This window comes from Vombatus ursinus, unplaced genomic scaffold (genome assembly GCF_900497805.2).
Source record: "Vombatus ursinus unplaced genomic scaffold, bare-nosed wombat genome assembly UNPS02000582.1, whole genome shotgun sequence".
NCBI lineage: Eukaryota > Metazoa > Chordata > Mammalia > Diprotodontia > Vombatidae > Vombatus > Vombatus ursinus.
In genome coordinates, this window is record NW_020940360.1 from 1,955,220 (window position 1) to 1,981,453 (window position 26,234).

Sequence of the window (26,234 nt, forward strand, 5' to 3'; positions counted from 1 at the left end):
CCCCCTCTAAAGTTATCTTCCAACTATTTTTGAAGGTACTGATTTATATATGTTGTCTCATTAGAATATAAGCTTTTTGAGGTCAGGGGCTATTTCTGCTTTGTCTTTGTATCTCCACAGCTTAGCACAGTGCTTGGCAGACAGTAAATGATTAATAAATGCTTGTTACTTGACTGATCTAAGTTGTACATTGTTACTTTGGTCTTTTGCATGTAAAAGTATTCCACAAGACATTACTTTCGTCTTTTTTTGAGTAGGGGCAGGAGAAAACAGTTGCAACATAAATAACATACATATTTTTTATGATTTGTGCAGAATATTCATAACGATAGACTGTTTCTACATTGTGCCTGGAACTGAAAAAGTAAAATGGTCCTTAGACATTCCTACTGCTATGACATCTATTTTGGCAAATATACTTTTAAAAAAATATATGTAATTCTTAATGTTCAAGAGGTAACATTCCATAGTAAACAGAACCAAGAAGACCTGGATTCAAGTGTTATTCCTAATGCATATTTCTGATGAAAGTTCATACTGTATATTTTGTTTTGCACAAGCCAACTCCCCAAGATTATAAGTTAACGGAGAATATGTCAACCTGTATTGGTAGAAAGAATTTTCTTCATTTGGAAGTTCCTTATACCATTGAAAGAATAAGTCCAGTCCCTATCCTTAATATCCAATGACAAGTTTAAGAAATTTTTGCTACAATAAAAGCTTATAAATACCAATTTTGTTTAGTTTTTCTGATTTTAGTCACTTTTCATAGAATTCATTTTTGCTATTTTTTTTACTATTTGCTATCAGGATTAGATATACTTGTCAAGAAATGCTCTAGTTTTATTTTTGTTTTTTTTTAATAATAGGACTTAAGATGATCTCATACTATATTTAGAAAAGATGGGAAAATGCCTAAAACTTCCATTGTTACATTAATGTTGTCCCTTTGTACACTGTACCAAGATCTCTCATTAAGCCATTCTACAATATTGTACATGGCATATTTATATACTCCTTACCACTCATTAACACTTTCATATATTTGTGAGTTTTTAATTAAGCAGGTATATGGGTCACTGCTGTAACCCTAACATCAAGAGCAATCATACCTGTGTCTATCCTTGCCTTTCATTCACTTTCTAGGAATAGATTTTTAGATTTAGAGCTATTTTCAGATGAGGCAACTGAGACTTTGAGAGGTTAAGGATCTTGCCTAAGATTAAGCAGATAGTAAGATGGCCAAAAATTTAATTCAGGTCCTCAGATTGCAAATACAGCCTTCTTCCTACTGTGCCACACTGTCAGATCCCAGGTGAATATTGTACAACACTTGAAGTTAGAGCAGAATAGATTCTTAGTGAATCTAAGGTACGAAGAACCATGCTAACTAAGTTATGGGGATAGAAATAGAGAAGCAAAAACAGATTTCAAGGACCTCTTACATTCTAATAGGGGAAATTAATTCATACAGGGGAACCTGGGCTGAGAGGCATATTTTGGTCTGGAAAGTTACAGAGATGGTAAGTGGAGATACAAGGGAGAAGATTGACATATGGGTCCCTTTGTCAGGTTGTCATAAACTCAATTTATTTATCTACTCAACACTCATTCAGCATGTACGTAACTGAAGGACTATGATATTCACAATGTCATATTCTAGATCTCCTTTCACATAATCTAAACCTAAAATATCTTATACTTCCTCCAATTTAGTGGTTCTTAAACATTTTTTGTGTCATGAATCCTTTTCACAGTTTGGTGAAGCCTCTGAACCTCTTCCTGGAAAAATGTTTTTAAATACATAAGATAAGGAAAATGAAGACATGACTTTTTCCCATCCAAGTTCACGGGCCCATTGAAATCGATTCACTGACCCCCAGAAGTCCATCTATCCCAGGTAAACAACCCCTGTTCCAGTCGATAAAGAGTTCTTATAATCTCACTCTTCCAATTAATTGAAAGTAAGGTGATGATCATTTCCTCCCAAATCATCATCATCTGCTTGGAGATAGATTAAGTTTCATTACATAGAAACTTCTACAAACAATTTCTCTATACCTCTTTAGGGTCTTTGTCCTTTAGAGGATTATTTAAAATAGTGTTTCCACTTAGAATAGAAATTCCATGAAGGATAGGAGCATGTCTCTTTACCTTGCTGAATACAATATTCTTGCTGAGCATTGTGTACATATGGGCATTTATAAACTAATTTTAGGGATCTCAGAGTAGTTCATAATGAGTTATGATCACTCTTTAGAGTTGATCAGTGGTTCCCAACCCTTTGAGATATGATCTTAAATCAACATCAAAAATTTTTTGAACATACTTCCACATGACAGCACATTTACTATTATTATTAGTCCCTGGTTAAGAAAACATATAACAAAAAAAAACTATAATGAATTAAGAAATGTTTTAAAGTGAATGTATTTTAAAGACATCTATATAGATTTGAAAATGGTGATAAATATGTATATGCACTTCTATTTATTCAGTGTTCAAGATGGTTATGCTAAATATTTTGCTAGTGCTCAATAAAAATCAAAGGCACTGTAGAGTTGTGAATAGAGAGCTGACTTTGGAGCTAGGAAAAACTGAGCTCAAGCCCAGTCTCTGATTCATTTTGGCTATGTCACTCTGGGCAAGTCACTTTATCTCTCAATGCTCTGGCTAAGTTGCGTGGGTAAAGGAAGTCCTCATCTGAGAGTTCCCTATACCAATAAATCATGGATCCAGTCCCTATTCCTATAAAAAAAATCAGTGACAATGTTTAGTGTGCATATGGATTCTTCAATGGTTTCATAATTACTGAGAGGTCTGTGGCCTTCAAATTGTGAACTATTGGATCAGATTTAAACCAATAATTACAAATACAATTATTTACTTACTAGAAAGGTGGTAGGCACAGACTTGGGATCAAGTGGCCTGTATTCCTGATCTGTCACTTACTAGCTTTGTGAGTAAACAAATTGCTTAATCTCTTTATGCCCCAGTTCTCTTATCCATAAAGAGATAAATAATAATTACTCCAGAGAGTTGTGAGGACCAAACTAAGAATGCATGCATATACATGTTTTGGCAAACATTAAATCACTGTCAAGCATCATCACTATCATTATTAGTTCACTATATTCCAGTAGGCAACTAAAATATTGCTACTTGTTTATATGACTTTATAGCTTAATATTTTAACTAGTTATTAGTTTCAGCACTTGTTGAAAGCTAAATAAAGGTATATCTTTTTAATGAAAGAAACTTAAATAAAATTTGTTAAAGTTTAAATAAAATATAGCTCAAAGCTAAGCTTTAAAAATGATTTATCGTACTTCATATAACGGGTAACACCTACTTGGGCCATTTAAAGTAGTTTTAAGATATACATTCCTAAAGGAATTTTTCAATATCTCAATCTCATAGCATTAAGAAGAAAAATGTCCTAAAGCTAAATTTTGAATAAAAATTATGAATTAAATGTTTTACATTGTAAACCTCACAAATCCAAATTCGGTTACCACAGATTGTGGGATTTATATCTAAATATTAAGGAAATCCATAGGAGGTGTCTCCTAAAATTGCTTTTGTGTGATAGACCAATTGAGATGTGAAAAGCTAATTAATCATAGATTTCTAATTTTCTTATTTTGCACTGTTTCATAAATTATAATTCTTCCATTTATTTAGATTTGATATGACATTTCTTAATGTTTTTTTTCTTTTACTTTTCTGCTAGTACTTGAATCTCTATAATACCACTTTGAATCTGTATGATACCAATCTTCATAAGTATTATATTATAATAAATGTATGGCTTCATATACATTGTATATAGGGTATGGCTTTGCATGCAGGGTATCCCGAAAGTGTTATTGCAGTTTTAAACTCTTAAAGCTTAAAACCACACTAAGGCATATGCACACATGCACACAATGCTCACACGCTGCCTTTGCTGTGATAAAAACAATTATTAAAAAATATTCTTACAGATATACTCTGTGACAGTGAATTATGAAAAACTAATAATCTCTGAAGAAAGAATTACAGTTGGCCCAAAAGTCAATGAAAAGATAGGTGGGGAGGGGAAGGGCAAAAATAAACTTCAACATATTATTAATGATGATATGTGCTCAAAAATTGTCATAAAATATTTTTGTAATAGCAAAAACCTGGCAACAAAGTAGGGGGTGCCTATAAATTCATTTCAGTTTCCACAAATATTGACTATTTGAGGAATATTTGAATAAATTGTGGTGTATAAATATAAAGTTTTGTCAAAAAAAGGACAAATTTGAGAATTTAAGGCTAATACAGGGTGAAAGTAAGCAAAAACAAAAGAACTATGCACATGACTAAAATAATGTAAGTGAAGGTAGCATTAAAAGGCATAGAAGATATGATTCAGAAAATGTATAGAAATAGGCCAGTCATATTATAAGAGATAAGGAATGAACACTTCTTCATTCATATCCATGTAACAAACTAATAACAAACCCAGAAATAAAACCCCAGATGTCATAATTCCCAATCCAGTTCTTTTCACATGCTTCTTCTACGGTAATAAGAACTGATGTTGATACAACATTTAAGGGTTAACAAAGCATTTTTCATAATTATCTAATCAAATTCTCGCAACTTGGTTCAGAGAAGATAAAGGACTTGCCCATGGTCACACACATCTAGCATGAGAGGCAGGATTTAAACCCACTTGACTCTCAAGTTACAATAACTCCAATACTCCCCTGCTTCTATATTACATAGATACTATGATATAGTCTGTTTTAAAGGAGGAGAAAATTCACATTAATTTCTTTATGACTGCCAAGTACTTTCACTGAAATTTCTCAGTATTTTCTCAAATTATGTTAATGACAGCTATTAGTCATGCTCCTTCAAGGGGAGTACAAAGGAAAAGAGATGCAGCAATGCTGTAGTGGAAGAGAGAACCTGGCATCAGAAGGTTTGGGCTCAAATATACCATAGTTACTTTTAGCTGTATGATCATAAGCAAATAACTTAATTTCTCTATTCTTTAGTTTCTTCATCTGTAAAAAAGGAATAATAACAGCTGATACATATAACCATAACTCCTCTCTTGAACTCCAGCACCACATCTTCAACCTTGATGTCACATTAATAGTTCAATCTCAACATGTTGTAATACTGAACTCATTCCTCCAACAAATATTTTTTATCTCTGTTGAAGGCACCAGTACTCTCAGTCATTCAGATTTTTAACCTCAGAGTCAAATCTAGAATTCTTCCCTATTCTTTCCCATAACTTCTAGCTATCACTGTTCTCTCCTTCATCAAATACTCATCGAGTTTCATCTGATTTATTCTTTGCGTCACTCTTTTATCCTGTAGTGTTGTTCGTGTATACCTCCCCAATGATTGTAAGTTTATTGAAAAGAGACTTATCCTTTTTTGTCTTTGTATTCTTAGTGCCTGGTCTGTTGTAGATATTTAACTGGATTGAAGCTACAGTAGCTCATTCAACTTAAATGAAAATAGTGAAGGTGAAGCTTTTTGTAAATCATAAAGCATCATGTAAATGTTATTCATTATTATAATTAGAAATAGATATTACCTAAAAAGAAGGCATAATTTAAAAAATCTAGCTATTTGTTAATTCTCTCTAAATTTGAACAGTTACAAGTTAAAATATCAACCACTCATGAGTTGCTTTATTAAAATATCTGTGTCAGTAATTGCAAAATAAACGTTTCCACAAGCAAACTACATGTAACCACACATTTCTTTTTTTCTTTCTCAAAGGATTTGATCGTAATTTTTCTTTATTACTCTTTTTTTTTACCAAATACACAATTTGAAGACCTCTATAAATGAATCATATTCCAGATGGATCTTGTAGGCTCTAACAAAATGAATGTGAGAAAGAATAGTCATTCATCTTGTTTTAAACAAGAAAGTAGAAGTTAAACAAAATCAAATTAGAAAGTAAATTGAGAATCCAGTTATAAGAAGAAACCAAACTCTCATTCTTACCTCAAATGTTATACTGAGTAAATGCTGCCAAAGGCCATGTTAGAAGATGAGCTAGAGAAAATGGCTCTGAGATCCCTAGTACCCTGTCCAGATATACCACAGAGGACCTTAAGATCTAGCACTTGGAACCTCAAAGATCCAGGGCAGCCTAGTGACCCAGTGTGAGATGAAGCAAAGCTGACCTTTCCATCCAATCTGGGCAGAATCTGATCATGGTACAAAGTCCCAATTAAGGAATTGGAAGAGATGGAGTAAACCAAAGAAGATACTAACTACTATTGAAAATTATTATAGACCTAGAGTTCCCAGAAAGAAAGAGACAACCACTTTGTAACAATTGAAAGCAGAGACTCAAAGGGAGAAAATGGATTTTCCACAATGACTACATGACATCCTAGAAGAAAATAAAGCAGGGGATAAAAAAAGGGAGTAAAAGTTCTGAAGCAAGGAAATGGATGCAAAATAGAGTTTAGGGGAAAAAGTGGTAAACCATACCCAAGAAACAGATCCCCTGAAAACTAGAACAGACCATACAAATCAATGATTCCACAAGACAGCAAGAAATATCTGAATAAAATCAAAAGACTGAAAACTTAACAAAAGTAAGATATCTGATATCTAAAACAACTGATTCAGAGAACAGATTAAGGAGAGATTTTTAAAGAATCAATGGACTCTCTGAGAAACATGATTTTTTTTTTGTTTTAAGCCTGGCACTATATTTCAAGAAGTCATAAATAGGGGCAGCTAGGTGGTGCAGTGGATATAGCACTGGCCCTGGAATCAGGAGGACCTGAGTTCAAATTTGGCCTCAGACACTTACTAGCTATGTGACCCTGGGCAAGTTATTTAACCTTGATTGCCTTCCCCCCCTCAAAAATAAATAAAAACTGCCCAAATCTCTTAGAACCAAATGACAAAATAAAGACAGGAAGAATCTTCCAACCATCTCTAGAAAAAAAAAAGAAAAGTTCTAGGAATGTCATAGCCAAAATCCCTACCTCCCAGCTCAAAGAATAAAATATTGCAAACACTCAGAAAGAAACAGCTCAAGTTTCAATGAGCTATAATCAAGATAACATAACACCTGGCACCTTCACTAAAAATAAAAAGACATCTTAGAATACAACATTCCAAAAGACATGAGATACAGGCTTACAAGCTAAAATAGCTCTGGCTGCAAAAATGAATATAATGCCAAAGAAGGATGGAAGAGAAGACTTTGAAGTATTTCTGTTGAAAAGATAAAAGTTGGGTAGAAACTTTGATGATCAATATTAAAATGAGATTGATTATATACTTTATAGACAAAAGTGGATTAACTCCATACAGTCAGTTACAAGACCTGGTATTGACTATGGCTTAGATCATGAGCTTCTTATTGCAAAATTCAGACTTAAGTTGAAAAATGTAAGGAAAACCATTAGACCTTATTGGTATGACCTAAATAATGTCCCTTATAAGTATGAAGTGGAAGTGAAGGATAGATTTAAGGGATTAGATCTGGTAGATAGAGTGTCTGAAGAACTATGGACAGAGGTTAACTATTTTTTGCGGAAGACAGCAAAAAAAAAATACCAAAAGAAAAGAATTGCAAGAAAGCAAAATGGCTGTCTGATGGAATACATCAGACTGAGGAAAGAAGGTAAGCAAAAGGAAAGGAGAAAGGGAAAGATATAACCTAATGAATATAGAATTCCAGAGAATAACAAGGAGAGACAGGAAGGTTTTCTTAAACAAGCAATGCAAAGAAATAGAAGAAAACAATAGAATAGGAAAGACAAGAGATCTCTTCAAGAAGATTAGAGATATCAAGGGAACATTTCATGCAAAAATGGGTATGATAAAAGACAACAATGGGAAGGACTTAACAGAAGCAGAAGAGATTAAAAAGAGGTGGTAAAAATATACAAAATAGCAATACAAGAAAGATTTTAACATCACCAATAAACATGATGATATGGTGACTAATTTAAAGCCATATATCCTGGAGAATGAAGTCACATGGGCCTTAGAAAGCATTGCTAACAATAAGGCTAGTGGAAGTGATGGAATTTCAGCTGAGCTATTTAAAATCCTAAAAGATAATTCTGTCAAAATACTGCACTAAATATGTCAGCAAATTTGGAAAACTCAAGAGTGACCACTGCATTGGAAAAAATTGGCTTACATCCCAGTCCTAAAGAAGGACAAACCAAAAAATGTTCAAATTACCAAACAATTGTGCTCATTTTACATGCCAACAAGATTATTCCAAGACTCTGCAAGCTAGGCTTTAGCAATGTGTGAGGCAAGAATTATCAGAAGAGTAGGCTGGTTTTCAAAGAGGAAGAGGAACTAGAGACCAAATTGCCAACCTTCACTGGATTATAGAGAAAGCAAGGAAGTTCCAGAAAAACATCTACTTCTGCTTCATTGACTAGATTAAAGCCTTTGATTGTGTGGATCACAACTAAATGTGGCAAATCCTCCAAGAGATAGGAGTACCAGATCATTTTATTTGTCTCCTGAGGAACCTGTATGAGAATCAAGAAGCAAAATTTAGAACTGAACATGGAACAACTGATTGGCTTAAGATTGGGAAAGGAATACAACAGGATTGTACATTGTCACCTTATTTAGTTAACTTATATGCAGAGTATATCATTTGAGATGCCAGGTTGGATGAATCAAAAGTCCTAATTGCTGGGAGAAATAGGAACAATCTCAGAAATGCAGAAGATACCACTCTGATGGTAGAAAGTGAAGTAGGATTAAGAAGCCTCTTGATGAAGGTAAAAGAGGAGAGTGTAAATGCTGGCTTGAAGCTTAACGTTAAAAAAATTAAGATTATGGCAACTGGTTCCATCACTTACTGGCAAATAGAGGGAGGAAAATGGAAGCATTGTCATATTTTATATTCTTAGGCTCAAAGATCACTGCAGACAGCAACTGCAGGCATGAAATTCAAAGATGCTTGGTCCTTTGAAGAAAAGTTATGGCAAATCTGCACAGCATGCTAAAAAGCAGAGACATCACCTTGCTGACAAATGTCTATATGGTCAAAGCTATGGTTTTTCCAGTAGCAATGTATAGCTGTGAGAGTTGGACTATAAGGAAAGCTGAGTGCCTCAGAAGTGACCTTTTCAAATTGTGGTACTGAAGAAGACTTTTGAGAATCCCTTGGACACTAAGGAGATCAAATCAGCCTATACTTAGAGGAATTAATTCAGCCTATTCATTGGAAGCACAAATACTGAAGTTGAAGCTTAAATACTCTGCCCACCTAATGAGAAGATAGGACTCATTGAAAAAGACCCTGATGTTGGGAAAGATTGAATGCAAAAGGAAAAGGGGATGGCAGAGGATGACATGGATAGGTAGTGTCATGGAAGCAATGAACATGAACTTGGACAGACTTTGGGAGACTATGGAATTTAGAAGAGCCTGGCATACTATGGTCCATGTGATCATGAACAATAGCAACAGGAACTTTGAAATATAAACACAAGAGTCAAAAGAAATCCAGAAAAATTAATTTATTTGTGCTATTTTAAGAAGCTGTATGCTGATGCAATGCTAACATTCTAATAGGGGAAGAAGAAACAAGCATTCCTTCAGAAACTTAATGTTCAAAGGGTATTAAGGGAGTTAAACAGGTATTGAGGGAGTCAAGAAATGAAAATAGACATCATAGGGTTGGACTGGTTCTTCCCTGAATGTTTTAAGGAGTGTAGAAAGGAGGAAGAAGAGGTGAAACTATTTCTCATAGTTGTGGTACATGGGAAGAATATACAAACATAGAAGAAGAAGTAGGGGGAGTGGGCATCATATGAATCTCACTCATCTGAAATAGACAAAGGAAGGTTGGACATTCACATCCACACAAGCAGTTTGATGTAGAAATTCATCAACCTTAATAGTAAAACAAGCAAGGTGGGGATGTGATTAAGGGACAGGATGATACCAGAAAGTAAATAGTCTCAATCAAAACAAACTTTATGATCCTGAAGTCAGGTTAAAAATGGGGAGGCGGGAGGAGAAGGAAAGAACTGAACTTTATTGGGAAATGGCTAAACAATTTTGTCTCATAAATGTAATGGAAAGTTGTTGCCCAGTAAGAAACAACAAAAGAAATGACTTTGGAGAATCCTGGTTTGTATGAACTGAATCAGAATGAATTGAACCGAAGCAGGAAATGATTTCTATAAGTACAACAATATTGTAAATATTGGTGCTAGAGGAGAGAGGAAGTTACCAATAGTGATTTTTTTTAAAAAACAAAGATGATTAAAACATTTATAAATACTCAGAAGAGAACTGGAAAAAGGTGAGAAGGAAATACAGATAAGCAAGACAGTTTTGAAAGTAATCTGCAGAATTTATTATACCTCTTTTTTTAAAAGCATTAAGTATGAAATAGAGATTCACAGTTTCACATACAATCCTCTTCTTATGTTCTCCTGTGTATTGGGGAAATTTTTTAAAATAAATATCATGTAATAGTGCTCTAAAATTTGCATTTTATATGTCATCTCATTCGATACTCACAACAACTCTGTAAGGCAGGTGCTATTACTATCCTCATTTTCCAGATGAGAAAACTGAGGCTGAGAGAGGTTAAAAGACTTAGGGTCACACATCTAAGTAAGTGTCTAAGGCAAGATTTGAACTTAATAATAATATAATAGCTAGTATATATATATATAGTATCAACCATGTACCAGGCAGTATGCTAAGCACTTTACAAATATTACCTTATTTAATCTTCACAACAATCCTGGGAGGTAGGTAATATTATTATCCCAATATTAAAGTTGGGAAAACTGAAAGAAACCAGAGGATAAGTGACTTGCCCAAGCTCACAAAGATAATAAGTGCCCAAGACCAGATTTGAACATAGGTTTGTTTTTTTTTTTTACCTGACTTCAGGCTAAGAGCTCTGTTCACTACACCACCTACCTCCATGTGGAAATGCTCAAGGAGTGAAGAAGTTTTATTCAAGTTCAAGATTTTTAAAAATTGATTTTAAAAAATAATATGTTAGAGGAAATGTTATGGTTAACTTTCATTTTACTTTTTGTGGCTTAACAGATTTAAAAGTGCTACAAATTCTTTCTTTGACTGATACCATGGAGTTTTGCTATCTTTCTAAATCAGGGATCCTCAAAAACTTAAGTCATGTTTGGAATCATAAAAATTAAAAATTGTCCAAATCAGTAGATTCTCTCAAGTATATATTTTAAATTTTCTTTCAGATAAAGGATTAATATATCATAGATTAAATTTTAAGTATCTGGAGTTTATAGAATCACAACTTAACAGAAGTAGAAAAGATTAAGAAGAGATGGCAAAAATACACAGAAGAACTATACCAGAAAGAGCTTAATATCACTGATAACCATGATGGTGTGGTTACTGATCTAGAGCCATACTAAACTAATTAATATCCATCTATGCCAGAAAACTAGAGACAGAAAAATGAGAGAAGCTTTATATTATAGGAAAAAGAGAACTGCATCTGAAGTTAGTTGGTAGAATACACAAATGGACAAAATATAATTTATTTTTATTCCTATATAAATCACTCTGGTGTAAGTTAAGATGGCTGTTAATAGGATTCTTTTGTTTCAATTGATAGAGGTATGGCAAAATTGGGAGTGGATGCATGTTGTTTCAGAAGTGTGGAACTACTGGAATGAGAATTTGGAGTAACCCTTCCTACACTATTTTCTTGGTTATAAATAATAGAATGCATGGATAGAGCACTGGCCCTGGAGTCAAGAGGACCTGAATTCAAATGCGGCCTCAGACACATAACACTTACTAGCTGTGTGACCCTGGACAAGTCACTTAACCCCATTGCCTAGCCCCGCCCCCCCAAAAAACCCATAAATAATAAAATGCCACATTTTCAGATGAATACAAATGGAAAGTGACCCAAAGAGGCAAAGGAAAGACATAAGGTGTTAATCTCAATGATTTTCATGCAAGAAGTAGCACACACACATCCCAAAAATGAGTTATCATGAAGGGCTTGTATGATTAGGAAAGGAGATGATCAGGTAGAGAGAATGAGAATTAAAAGAGACAGCTAAGTACAGAACATGCATCCCCCAAATATTTACAGAACTAAAAGACCTCCAATATAGTTATAAATCTTCCATAGAATCCTACTTCAGCATTTCACCATGGCAAAAAAAAAAAGTTAATACTTAGTTCTCAAGGAGTTAGCACCAAAGTACAAGTTTTCACATGTCCTGCCACAAAGGAAGGCTTCAAATATAGGTATAGTGTTGGACTATATATCTATTGTTTGAGTACCAACTTAAGTAGAAAAGGCTCTTCACCAGGCTGGTCCCAGGGTAATGAAAATTTAGGCCATAGTAATTCTCCAAGACCATATCATAATTCATAGAAAGGTCACAATCTGCCATTCATGGAAAGGGTACCCACAATGGTGAAGTCATAGACCCTTCTAGTACTCAAGTACTACTAAATTACATCTGATACACTTGTTCAGGGAACTAAATGTATTTTAGCAAATGACAGAATAATGGTTTGTATCTAAAATGATTTAAATATTGCTGACAATTGTGGAAAGATATGGTCACTTTTCTGTGTCTACTATATTTAAACAGAACATTTGCCAAATTGGGTCACATCTATCATCTAAATTAAAGCATGTCTTTCATGGACCAATATCTTGATTCTAATTTAACATTATCAGAATCTCCTTGTGATAAAAATATAGGTTCAAGTTTGTGAAAATCATATTTTCTAACACATAATTGGTTCTAATACATATTTTTAGTTATTTGGCTTTTTTGTTATGAGTGCCATACATCTTAAATAATTTATTTTATTTAGATGATACTTGATAGTTTAACTAAAGAACTCAAGTAAAATCCCTAATGTTTAATTTAAAGCTACTAATTTATCAGAGATGAAATTATATAGAAGAAACCTTCCCCTATAATATTTAATACTAAAAATTGGATTCCATTGTGCATGTTGGGAGGGAAAAAAATCTTAGATGGATATGATTCTTCATTTCAATTTTAAAAGTAAGAACAGATAATCTAGATTATGTTTTTATAATGTGAATACTAACTACTAAAATGTAATTTAATTATTAAACTTCAAAGGAAATCTAAGAACAAATTGATGGATTAAAATAATTCATAAAACAAAAAAATTATGTACTTGATAAACTTTTCATTAAATTCATTTTTTGAAGGCAAGCTCTACATTTAAGATTAATTTTTAATGAGACATTTCACACTTATAATCATTAATGCTAATGATTTTCTATTTAATAAAAAAAAATTTCCTTGTAATTACAGCCATTCACTTCTCACAAAAAAAATGCTTATTCACCTGGGAAATATTTCCCAGTATTAATAGCTAAGGTTACTAATCTCAGGATGAAGGTACTTGAAGTAGTAATTCAACACACACATCTCCCCAGTTAAAGTCACTTTCATAAATATGTTTAGTAGCTATATTTTAGGAACTAACGTTATGTAACTTGTAATCTACATGCTATTTATGTTACCACTATTTTTTATAATATCTTTAGATTATTCAGAAAATATCCCAAGGGTACATACTAGAGCACCTTGAAAAATGCTATATATAGCACTATACTCAGCAAGTATGCAAATATTTGTTGAAAAAAATGAAATAGGTAGGGCCTATTTCTCTTTTCATTTATCTGTTTTAAATCACTTTGCTATTGATTAGTACGTTTAAAAGGAGAGGCAAAAAATGTAAAACAAAATGAAACAAAGGACTTAGAGCTTTAAAGGACTTTATAGGTTGTCCAATCCAGTCCTGTACCCTACCCTCAGCATATAAGAAATCCAAGGCCCAGGCAGAGTAAGTGACTGCATAAAGAAATAAGTAGCAAACAGTAGATCCAAGGTTCAAACCCTGGTCTTTTGCCTCCAAACCCAGCATTATTTCCATTGTCCTACACTGCCGTTCCCAGTCAGTTTTGTTATTTGTCAAACAGCTCTGGAAAATGCTTGGTAAAAGATTTAAATGTGTCAATGAAAATGAGATTTTACTATATGCTGGAAAGAGGTTCTGTGGATACAAAGACTGATTTCTGTAGCAGTGACTGCACATTTAGTTTCTTGTTTATTTTAAGTTTATAGCACACAACTAGTTGTTTTGTTTCTCTTTATACACACTTGCTCACCCAATGGTGGCATTGGATGTTTTCTTTTGTTTGTTTTTGTTTTTGTTTTTTTTCTGAAATAAGGGTCCAAGGGCTGAGAGACCAGAGAGGACTAAGTGGCTAATGAGACTAAAAGGATGGAAAGATCCTTTCAATTGAGTGTGGTTGGAGAAGGCTTTATTGAAGAAGTAGAATTTCTTCTGAGAATTAAAGGATGGGTAATGTTTGTATTGGCATAGAGAAAAGAGAAAGGCAACCCTGAATAGATGGAACAACATTCATAAAAACAAAGAGTTATCAATGAGCATTTAGCTAAAGTGAAAAGTTCAAGTAGAGCACTGCTAAGTGCTGTCCATGAGTCTCTGTAGCATGAATTTTTAACAATTACATTTGCTAATAGATCCAAGCCCATACAAGCATGAAACATGGTAACAGTAAATTACAGAATAATTTATAATACAGAGTTGTAGTTTTGTAAGCTAGTACACATAAACTAAATGGCCAATGAGACCGAAACAATTGTTGTTAAGTAGGTTTAAAAAAAATTGTTAAAAATCTCAAGCAAACTACAGTCCAGAGTTGGATGAATCACATAAGGCCCAGAGACTACATATTAGTTGCCTCTTTGGATTTAGGGAGAGTAAAGGAAGTTAAGGTTGGGAAAGTATATCAATAACAGATTATGAAGGGATTTAAATGTACTTTTTAAATTTACCTTCACACACATACCCCCTTTTTTTTATAAAGGAAACTTTTAAAATCCAAATGCCAAAATAATGTGCTTTGTCACCATATTTAGGGGAAGAAAAATTCACAATTATTTCACTCATTCAAGGTTTGCAAACATTTTACTCACAATAATCCAATAAGGTGGGTCATATAACTATCATTATCCCTATTTTATAGGTGTGGAAACTGAGAGGTTTGACTGAGATTCTCACTGAGGTCCTCTGTTTCCAAGTTCAGGATTCTTTTACTTCAATACTTAAGGGGAAAAAACATGAAAAGTTAAAACTACCCCTTTATAAATTCTTTTAGATTCTTTATATAAGAATGTGATAAACCAACAGTGAAGAAAAAAAGTCATTTGAGAAAGTAGGCATACGTGTGTATGTATGTATATACATATATATATATACACATATATATGTATATATCCTTTTCACTTCCTAAATATCATGTGTCTTAATCAGTATAATAAAAGCAATAAATAACTGCTATTTATTTTTAAAGTCATTACCATTTGACAAATTTTTTTCCATTTTTATTCTGCCCCACAGAAAATGTCAAGAATAAAAATGAATTTCAAAGGATATGATCATAATGTCACACAAGTTTCAAAAGCCTATATCTAATTTAGTAGATTTAATAATTTGTATATTCTAAAAATTTTATTAGTACATAACATGCCAGAATCTCTCCTATAAACAATATCCTGACATTAAGTTTAGCACTAATTCTGGCAACCTACTAAGATACTGTCTAAATACAATAATATCTAACTATTTGCTTAGCAGAATCTCATGAATAGAGAATCAAGCAAGTCAAGACAGTATTTCCTAGCCATGTCCCTGACCAAGCCACCTCCACTCTAACTGCTCTTCTCAATCTTTTTCCACAGGACCCACCAGGATAGCCTTGTGTTCTTGGACTCTGAGAAGTGAGCCTTTGTCTTATCTTGTCTGGAACAAGGATTCTAATATCCTGGCCATTTCAGGAACATGATGTCAGATGTATACCTTTTCCCCCTTCAAGCTGCCCTTTATATGTTTTCTTCCTCCACAAGAATATCAATTCCTTGAAAGCAGGGACTGTATTGCTTGCTTTTATTTGGATTTCCAGTGCTTAGCACAGTACTTGGCACATATGAGTGCCTAATAAATTTTGTTATCATTTATTCATTCATTTATACTAAGAGCACCAGTCCCTAAGCCCCAAGTCCCTGCTGTCAAGCAGAGGTAATGAGGGAGGATGAACTCTAAAGCAACAGTAAAAGAAAAATGGCAGGAACCTCAATAAAGTATTTGAGTGAAGACTCCAAAGAAATCAATGTGTTTGCCTAGACATCTTTATATGTCACCATCTGGCATTATGTATGTGTGTGTGTGTGTGTGTGTGTGTGTGTGTGTGTGTGTGATTACTTACTTGATCTAGAAAAGCATAAGCAATCCCTAATTTGAGAACATGTTTAAAAATTTCCTTTTAAGAGTGCTTGGGGGGGGCAGCTAGGTGGCACAGTGGATAGAGCACCAGCCCTGAATTCAGGAGGACCTGAGTTCAAATCCAGCCTCAGACACATGATACTTACTAGCTGTGTGACCCTGGGCAAGTCACTTAACCCCAATTGCCTCACCCCCCCAAAAAATAATAAAAAAGATTGCTTGGAATTCTCCTAGAGATATGTTAAAAATTATTATTTGTTTCCTAAGTTATCCCATAAAAAACCATTTTACCCATGATGTTGATAGCCCCACTTCTTACTTTATTGAAAAGACTAAATCAACTTTCTTCTAAATTCATCTTTATCTCTGATACTTAGCAAGTTGCTAAGCCTCCCTGGGCCTCAATATTTTCGTCTGTAAAGTGAAAGAGTTTGACTAGACAATATTTGAGGTCCTTTTCTGCTTTACATCTATGATCCTGTGGATAATCATCTCATTTGTTACCATGGCTTTACTTATCATCTCTATGCAAAGGAGTCTCAAATCTCTCCCAAAGGCTTTCTGATCTCATGTTTCCGACTGTCTACTGGATATCTTGCCCTTTCAAGTTCAACTTATGCAAAATTGAATTTATCCCTCCTTCAATCTCTCTATTTTCATTGATGGGATCATAAACTTCCCTGTGATCTAAGCTCCTGAACACTGAGATCTCACTTTTTCCCCATTTTCAGCCCCAGTCACTGCCTCCCCTGGTCCCAATTTATAACACCTAATCTCTTGCCAAGTTCTGGCATTTCTTTCTTTTCATTCATTCCCTCTTTTCCATTTCCACTGAAACTACCCTAGTTAGCACCTCATCCAGTCTATGACAAACTATTGTAGAAATCTCAGTAAATGGTCTTCTTACCTCCAGTCATTACATCTCTGATCCATCCTTCACATTGCTGCCTGAATAATTTCCATAACAAATTGATGCCTGACCTTGTCACTCAAAAACTTTCAGTTTTTCCCTACTGCCTACTAAGTAAATTATAAACTCCTGGGCCTGGTATTCAACATCCAAATCCAACTTTATTTTATATTATTTTCTTTAAGGTACTCTACATTCCAACTTAACTCTCCACCTCTCCCAATTTTATTTTATTCTTTGATCTTGTGCTTTGTTCATAGTGTATACCATATCTTAAATTATTTCTCCATTTCTATCTATTCAAATCCTTACATTTCTTCGAAGGCCCAGCTCAAGTTCCTCTGATCAATGAACCTTTAGAACACTCCCCCTCTCTCCCAGCAAAAATGATCTTTCCCTCTTCAAAATATCTCCACACTAGCCCTCCCTATTATACTTTTCACACTCTCCCTTTGATCACAGCTATTTTCAATGTATCTCTCCCCTAAAATGTACACACACACATACAAAACCTCTATAATCTCAATTTTTGCATCCTCATTATCTAGCAATTTGCCTTGCGCATGGAGTATCTTTGATAGATATGCATACAGCAACCAGTCTGACTCAACAAATAGCTACAACGAAAGTTTTACCTATTCTGAACTTCCTTTACTAGAACATGTGCGAAAATTGGAACTATACAGAAAAGATTATACCATTTTTCTAGTCCACAGTGGATAAAAAGTCAAAGAATAAGAACAGAAAGTTTTGAAAAAGGAAAAACAAATTGTTAACAATCATTTGGGGAAATGTTTGATTTCACTCAAAATCAAATAAATTAGGGCATCTTTCACCTACTAATGTACAACCATCAAATCATCCAAAATAATGAAAAACAATGAAACTCAAAGCTGACCAGATTGCACTCATTCATTGTTGATGAAATTGAAACCTTGTAGAATCTTTCTGGATAGCAATCTGAAAGTACACAATAAAAATCACAAAATAATCATACTGTTTTATACAATAATTCTGTTACTGAGAATATACATGTATGCTCCATTGTTTGTTTTGTAAAGCCCTTGAAAATCTATCTCCAAGCCTACTTTTCCAAGCACCCTGAACATTTCTGTCCCCCATATATACTATATTCCAGCCAAACTGACCAATTTGCTATTCTCCTGCACATGACATTCTGTCTTCAGGGCCCACGCCTAGAATGCACTCCCTTTTTACCTCTTAGGAAGGTTCCAACTTCCTTCAAAGTTCAGCACTATAAAGTTTAGCACCATAAAGTACCAGCTCAAGAAATGTATTTTGATCTTTTCCTATCCCCTCACTCACCTAATAATTAATCCTCCCATGCCAGGGAAATAATTTTCTATATGTTTGTTTTTCCTCAATATAATGTAGGCTACTTGAGGTCCAAATCGTTTCATTTTTGTCTTTGTATTACTAGCACCTAGCACAGTGCCAGGCATAGTAAGCACTTTGTAAATTCTTCTTGGGAAACTAGGTGATGTAATAGATAGAATACCACGCCTGGAGTCAGGAAGACTCATCCTGAGTTCAAATCTGCCCTCAGATGCTTACTAGCTGTGTGATCCTGGGCAAGTTAACCCTGCTTTGCCTCAGGTTCCTATCTGTAAAATGAGTTAGAGAAGGAAATAGCAAATCACTCCAGTATCTCTGCCAAGAAAACCCCAAATGTATCACAAAAAATAGAACATGACTGAAACAACTGAACAACAACAGGGTGTTGTATATTTCTGTGTTATCAGAAACAATAACATAAAAGAGCTAAATCAAAAATAAATGCAACAGGCAGACTTCAGAAAAAACCTGGAAAGACTTGTATGGTGTGATGCTGAATGAAGTGAGCAGAACCAGGAGAACGTTGTACACAGTAACAGCCATGTGTTGTGCTATGACTAATATTGATAGACTTAACCCTTCTCAGCTATACAAGGATCTAAGATATCTCCAAAGGTCTCATTATGGAAAATGCTAGCCACATCCAAAGAAAAAACTATGGAGTTTAAATGCAGATCGAAGCATACTACTTGCTATTTTTTTTTCTTCTGTTGTGTTTTTGTTTCCTCTTTCTGGTGTTTCCTCCTATTGGTTCTAATTCTTACTTACAACATCACTAATGTGAAAATACATTTAATAGGAATGTATATGTATAGCCTATATCAGATTGCATGCTGTCTTGGGGAGGAAGGTGGGGAGGCGAGGGGGAGAAAAATTTAAAATTTAAAAGCTTATGGAGGGGCAGCTAGGTGGTGCAGTGTATAGAGCACTGACCCTGGATTCAGGAGGACCTGAGTTCAAATCCAGCCTCAGATACTCAACACTAGCTGTGTGACCCTGGGCAAGTCACTTAACCCCATTGCCTAGCAAAAAAAGAAGAAAAAAAGCTTATGGAAGTGATGGTTGATAAATCAAAATAAATTAATTAAAAAAAAATAAATGTAACAGCAAAAAATATAGAAACACTGCAGATATCAAATAACAGTAATGGTTAAAGTATGGAACATAAATATAATAAAATGATCTAATATAAGCAACCATGCACAATGGCAAAGAACACAAAATAATCTAGAAAGACCATTATGAAACAATGCAAAGGAAAAAAAATATCCAGAAGAATGTAGCATACACAATCACACAAAAAGTGTTTGTGAATAAATGGTGATAGGGACTTAAGACAAAGGAGTTATTAAAGTGGCATTATTCTGTATACATTGAAATTAACATAGTTACTAATCCAATCATTTAAACAAGAAGTTACTAAGTACCTACTATATGTCAGACTCTGTGGTAAGTGCTGGTGATATAAGCATAAAAAATAAAACATACCCTACTCAAAAGGAGCTTATATTCTAATGGAGGAGACAATAAACACATACATATAGCACAAATATAAAATGAATAAGTAAAATACATACTAAATACTCAAATACAAGGTGGTTTGGGAAGGACAGCACTAGCATTTGGGTAGACTAGGAAAGGGTCCATGTAGAAAATAGTTCTTAAGAGAAGAAAAGGACTTTGTGGAGGGGTTGGTAAGGAGTGAATGAATGTATTCCATACATAGGGGATGGCCAGTGCAAAGGGATGGCTACAGAAGATGGAATGTCATGTGTGAGCAACATACAGAAGGTCAGTTGAACTAACCTGCAGATTATTGGAGGAGGAGTAATATTTAATAGAGTTGGAAAGATAGTTTGAGGCAAGATTATTAAAGTCTTTGAAAGCTAAACAGAGAAATTTATATTTGATCCTAGAGACAACAGGAAGTCATTGGAATAGATTGAATAGAAGTCACATGATCAGATCAACAGTCAAGGAAAATTACTTTGACAATAGTATTCAGGACTGACTACAAAGGTGAAAGACCTGGGAGAAGCAAGACCAATTAGGAGGATGTTGCAATAATCTAGGTCAGAGAAGATGAGAGTTGGAACTAAGATGCTAGCTATGCGAGTGGTAAGAAGGGGTCACAAGTGAGAGATGTGGAGGTAGAAATGACAAGAGTTGACATCAGAATGGATTTGTAGGGTGAAAGAAAGTGAGGAGTTAAAGCTTAACACCAATGGGAAATTTTGTAAAAAGAGAGGGTTAAGAAGAAGGTGGGGAGGTAATGAGTTCAGTTATGGGCATGCTGAGCCTGAGAAGTCTGTGAATCATCTGCATACAGATAGGAGCTGATGAAGTTGCTGAGATAGAGTGCTTGGCAGAAGAGGGCCTTGGACAGAACCTTGGGAAACACCTACACTTAGGGGCCATCATATGAATGATCAGCTAGCAAAAAAGATTGAGGAACATAAATATAATTGTTTATATTAATGTTTAATGTTAAGTTTCTGATAAAATATTTAGTTAAAAAAAATCCTACCTACTCTTAAAGGCCAAACTCAAAATTTTCTCACCTTCGTATCTGAAGTATTGCATGATCTCACGGGTATGTAAGGCACTGCCTTCAACTCTGAGTGTAGCAATCATTGTCACTCAGAGAACAGCATGTGGTAATTTGGGTAACACTTTTTTGCTATTCAAGAAGGATTGTCCATGTCATAGAATGGGACAGTTATTTGCACATACAGAATGTTTGTTAGGGCAAAACAGTCTGGTGGTGATAGTAATAATAACTCATGTTTATATAGCAAATTTAGATTTACAAAGAACTTCCTCTACAATCTCCTTATAAGCTAATTGGTAAAATGATGATTATCCCAATTTAATTGATGAATATGGTTAAATTATTTTTCCAGAACCAGAGCCAGGAGTCACTGAGGTCACCTGACTACAAAATCATTGCTCTTACCACTAGAGAACACTACTCTTCTTACAGTCAGTGTGGCCAGCCTTAAAATCTTTTGTTGTACAATTGCAGTTTATATGAAAAGTAGTATATCATAATGCTAATTAACAATTTAAATTTTAAATATACATGAGTTTGAAAGATGGCTTTCAAAAGATATATTTCTAGGAAAATAATTGAACAGAAAAAACCCATAAGATTTAAAAAGTCAACATAGACTATATTTTAAAGTTTCTATATACATAGTTCCTAGAAGAGACTTGCTTTCAAGAACAATTTTGGATATGATCTATTAACATATTAAAGATTTTTTATGCTGAAAATGCCGATTTTCTTTAAGACGGAATTTCTTAGCTAGGGAGAAATCTTCTACTCCTGGTAGGAAAGAAAGAGGATGGAACTTAAGTGTAAGTAGAAATTTGAGAAAGATTTGGAAATCCTGGTAGGAAAAGTCTTATAAGGGTGAATAATGGGAGAATTAAAAAAATACAAATTATGCCAAAGAATATTAAATTTAAAGTACTTCAATGCCATGGAGACTACGTTGGATACCTTAATTTTTCTGAAAATAGTTTAAATTCTTTTTTCTCTCATACATTTCTTCTAATATCTTTATTCTTAAAACCTTTCATTCCAACCATTTTTATTATTTCCAAATGGCTAACTCACCAACTTTTTTCAAACTACCCCCCCCCATCCAACATTTGGCTTTCCTTTTGACTCTCTCTAGAACTCAATGAAGTTATGTCCAGAGCTGATCTTCTTGGAATAGGAACAATGTGAATGGGACTAGCAGGAGAGTACAGCCTAGTTAAATGGGGGATGGGGAGATAAGTGATGAAGGATTAGAAATAGGAGATAAAAAAAATTATGTGAGGCCACGTATATTCCATATATTCTTCTGGTTGGACCTGGAAAACACCTTTCTTAGTACAGGAGGGTAGAATAGAATCCATCTATTAAGAAAGTATACCCCTACGTATCTACTTCAATTCAGAAACCCCATCTTGATTACTGGTGGGTAATTGATTCCAGGAAGTAAGCATGTCTCAGGTTTTGTAAGTAGATAGCCTAAGCACCAGGGAGTACCTTCACCTCCTATTAGATAAGAAAGAATGAAAAACCCACCATTTATTCCAACAAAGGATTATCATTTTTAAGGTGTAGGCAATGATTACATATAAGAAAGAACAGCCCTATGCATAATATTTATGGTAGAGAAGGATGCCTTCAGTGGAAGTTATTTACACAGAAAACATGTAGTCTGTGTACAAACTTAACTAGGCAGATAACCTAGACCAGTGGTTCTTAAGCATTTTTGTGTCATGGACCCCATGTTAGAATAAAGGAAACCAATTACATTGAAATAGAATTATCAAAATATTTTTTCTAAAAAAAAAGTTCACAGACCACAGGTTAAGAATACTGAACTAAATTTTCTCTACACTCCCCATCCTACCTTTTTTCTTACCCCTTAAATCCAGCCCAAACTGTCTAGACAAGAATCTAGAGTTAGAAAACACCTTAAACGCCTTCTAGTTTAACTTGGCCAAGATTGGCCTTTTTAATAACTCCAAACTGTGGGTAATCTAGCCTTCTCTTGAAGAACATTAGTTAGTAGAAATCCACTACTCCTCAGGCAAGTTCTATGACTGAAAAGGGAAAGAAAGATAAAGCCAAACATACAGGTGTGGCTGTTGTAGATATTAGGACTTGAGGAGTGCCCTGTATACCTAGTTAATTCATAACTCCCAAATATGCAAAGCACAAATTATTGCATTACTTGCTAAAGAATATGCCATGAACAATATTGCACAACTGTATACAAGAACCTGATGTAATCTACACAAGGGCAATAGTAAGGCAACAATGGAGGTTTTAAATATTTTCCCATTTCTCCCAAGCATAGTATGAGGTCAGTGCAGTAAAGTGCTATATTAAAAATACAGCTAAAAGAAAACTAAACCATTTCAGCAGAATATTGCTTGTTTTTTTTTAAAATATCTAATCCTGAAAATGGTGAAAATGAATTCAATGAAAATTGTCCTGGGGGACCAGGGGGCCAGAAGTAAACACAACTAACAAATGAGTAAGTTTCTACAAAATCAAAATGTTTTAAACTTATAATTGAACATTAAGACCTATATGAAAAAAAAATTTTTCTTCTAAAATAGTCATAGTAGAATGAATATCAAAATGTCCTTTTACTTATCTAGTTTCACAGAAATAGTCCCCATCATGAAGGTTCTGTACAAATCTCCTGTATCACATCCAGTTTATTATACTACTTGTCTTGCAACTGTCATTTTCTCTGCCTCTACAAATAGGTTGCAGAAATATCTTAATGTAAAAGACCAAATGACAGGGTACAGCTTATATCTTCCCTATTGCCTAACATAGTACTTTGCATTTAATGAGTATTTAATTGAAATTATGTAATTTTTCTCAATGTATTAATGACATTGTACTATAAAAAAACTAAGAAAACTTGAAGACTTCTAAAAAAACATATTTTTAAAAGAAATTTTAAGAAGGCTTTTACCATTTAATATTTTAAAGAATTTTAGATATGATTCATCAAAGATCATTACAGATGCCAGTGTAAAATTATCACTTTTTTTCTTTCAAAGAAGTGTAAATTACAAATATGACAGTTGTGACAAAGCAACAACACAGCTAGGAAAAGTTTGATGATGTGTTCAATTAGTCTCTATGTGGATGTATTTGATGAAGTGTCAGCAAAAAGAGATAACCCTTCAAGATTTCTTCTTTCTCACTGCACATTCCTGCACTGCAGTGCTCACAGAAATCAACAGTCAATTCAAGAACATTTACCATAGAAAAATCTTCAGAAAATCACAATCCTTAAAGTTGACAGTCTAAATGGGTTGTTTTCTTTTTCTTTTCAACTTATAATGGCATAGATTAACTAGAAGACAAAGCCCACTAAGAACATTCAAGTGACTCTAAAGAAATCTGGGAGACACTTAAACTAACGACTCTTTCCTAGGTACCAAATTTTCTTTTTTTCTCTTGTGACTGTCATGAAAGGTTGTGGGTTTATTTTTTTTTTCTATTTAAATACTAAATTAAGCCTGTGTACAAAGTAGACTTGTCAGATGAGATCAGAAGATTTGGGAGTGAAGGAAGGGTGGGGCAGTTAATGCAATGAGCACTTAGTACCTGTAATTCTAGGGGACACTGCATATAAAACCTTAATCTAATATTTCAACTCTATTACTAGAACTGATAAGGGTGATAGAAGCTCAATGTCAGAAGCTCCTGGGATATGGGACATGGTATCGTGGTGTGTGTGTGTGTGTGTGTGTGTGTGCGCGCGCGCGCGTGAGAAAGAGAGAGAGAGAGAGAGAGCAATGGATAAAGATAAAGACAGAGACAGAAAGACAGAAACGGACTCCAAGAGACAGAGAGAGTGAGACAGAGACACAGAGACACCAGAGAGACAAGAGACAGAATCATAGTGACGTACCGAACTAAGTGTGAAGAATAGATAATCCATTTTAAATGACTGCAGTAAAACCGAGTTGGACATGCACTGGATCATTCAAAAAAAAAAAAAAAATGCAGAGCCAAGAGAGGAGAAAGTACAGAGAGGATCTCTGGAGAAGGGGGAAAGGGGGGAGGGGGAAGGGGAAAGGAGGGAGGAGGGGCTCAGCCACTTCTGCAGTGACTGGTGGAGGTAGAGGATTCTGAGGCCATTTTGATGGTGTTCTCTCAATGCAGAAGGTGGATAGGAAGGGCCAAACGAGGGAGGATGGAGCAGCAGTTCGAGACCAAGGGAGGGAGAGCCACACTGCCTCCTCCCTCTTCTCTCGGCTCTCTTTGGGCTGCAGGTTCGTGGGGGATGGGGATGGGGATGGGGGGGCAGGGAATGAGCATGCGGGAGAAGGCGGGCGGCCGCGGCGCGCGGGGAAGGGACAGCGCGCTTACCTACGATCGACCAGGTCCATCGGTAGAACTCTATGGTATCGTTGACCGCGGTGGACACAGCATCCAGCATGCGCGCCGGTTCCGAGTCCAGGAGCCCCATGGTGGCGGCAGCGGGGCAGAGGCAGCAGCCGCGGCGGAGGTGGTGGTGGTGGCGGAGACCCTGGCAGGGGCAGGGAGGCTAGAGGCTGGCGGCTACCCAGACTCTGGCAAGCCCAGAGGGAGCTGAACCGGAGGTGATTGGCAGCTGCCTCCTGGCTCTTTTCTCCTCCTAGTCCTTGCTCCTGCTTCTCCTCCTTCCGAGTCGCGGGGTGATGGGGATGCTGATGGAGATGCGGCTGCAGCGGTGGCGCGGCGCGAGCAGAGCTGAGCGAGAAGCCGCTGTCACAGCGCAGAGGACGAGCAGGATCCACGGGCCGTCAAGAGCAAGAGGAGACTGCTGCACTCTGACAGCCTGGGAGCCCGCCCCGCGGCTCCAGTCGCCTGTACTCGCGTCACGTGACCTCGGGGCGACACTCCCCCCTCCCACGCGCTACTTACACTGTTCAGTCCCGGGTGAGAGAGAGAGAGAGAGAGAGAGAGAGAGAGAGAGAGAGAGAGAGAGGGAGGGCAAGCGTGGGGAGGAGGGGGAGTCGGAGGAGTAGGATGGAGCACAGAAAAGAGAAAGGGAGGGAAGGAAAACATGGGCATACGCATGCGCATGCAGGAGAACAGCCCGTGGAAGGCTGGACAGTG

General features: G+C 35.4%; 1 protein-coding gene across 1 annotated transcript in view; it reads right to left on the reverse strand.

The window, feature by feature from the left end:
• Positions 1–25,944, reverse strand: part of ELOVL4 (ELOVL fatty acid elongase 4) — a 57,930-nt gene extending 31,986 nt beyond the window's left edge. The window contains exon 1 of the mRNA XM_027853711.1: positions 25,503–25,944. Within this exon, the coding sequence (XP_027709512.1) occupies positions 25,503–25,602 (100 nt within the window). The 5' untranslated portion in view covers positions 25,603–25,944. The remainder of the gene's footprint in view (positions 1–25,502) is intronic.
• Positions 25,945–26,234: the final 290 nt, after the last annotated feature.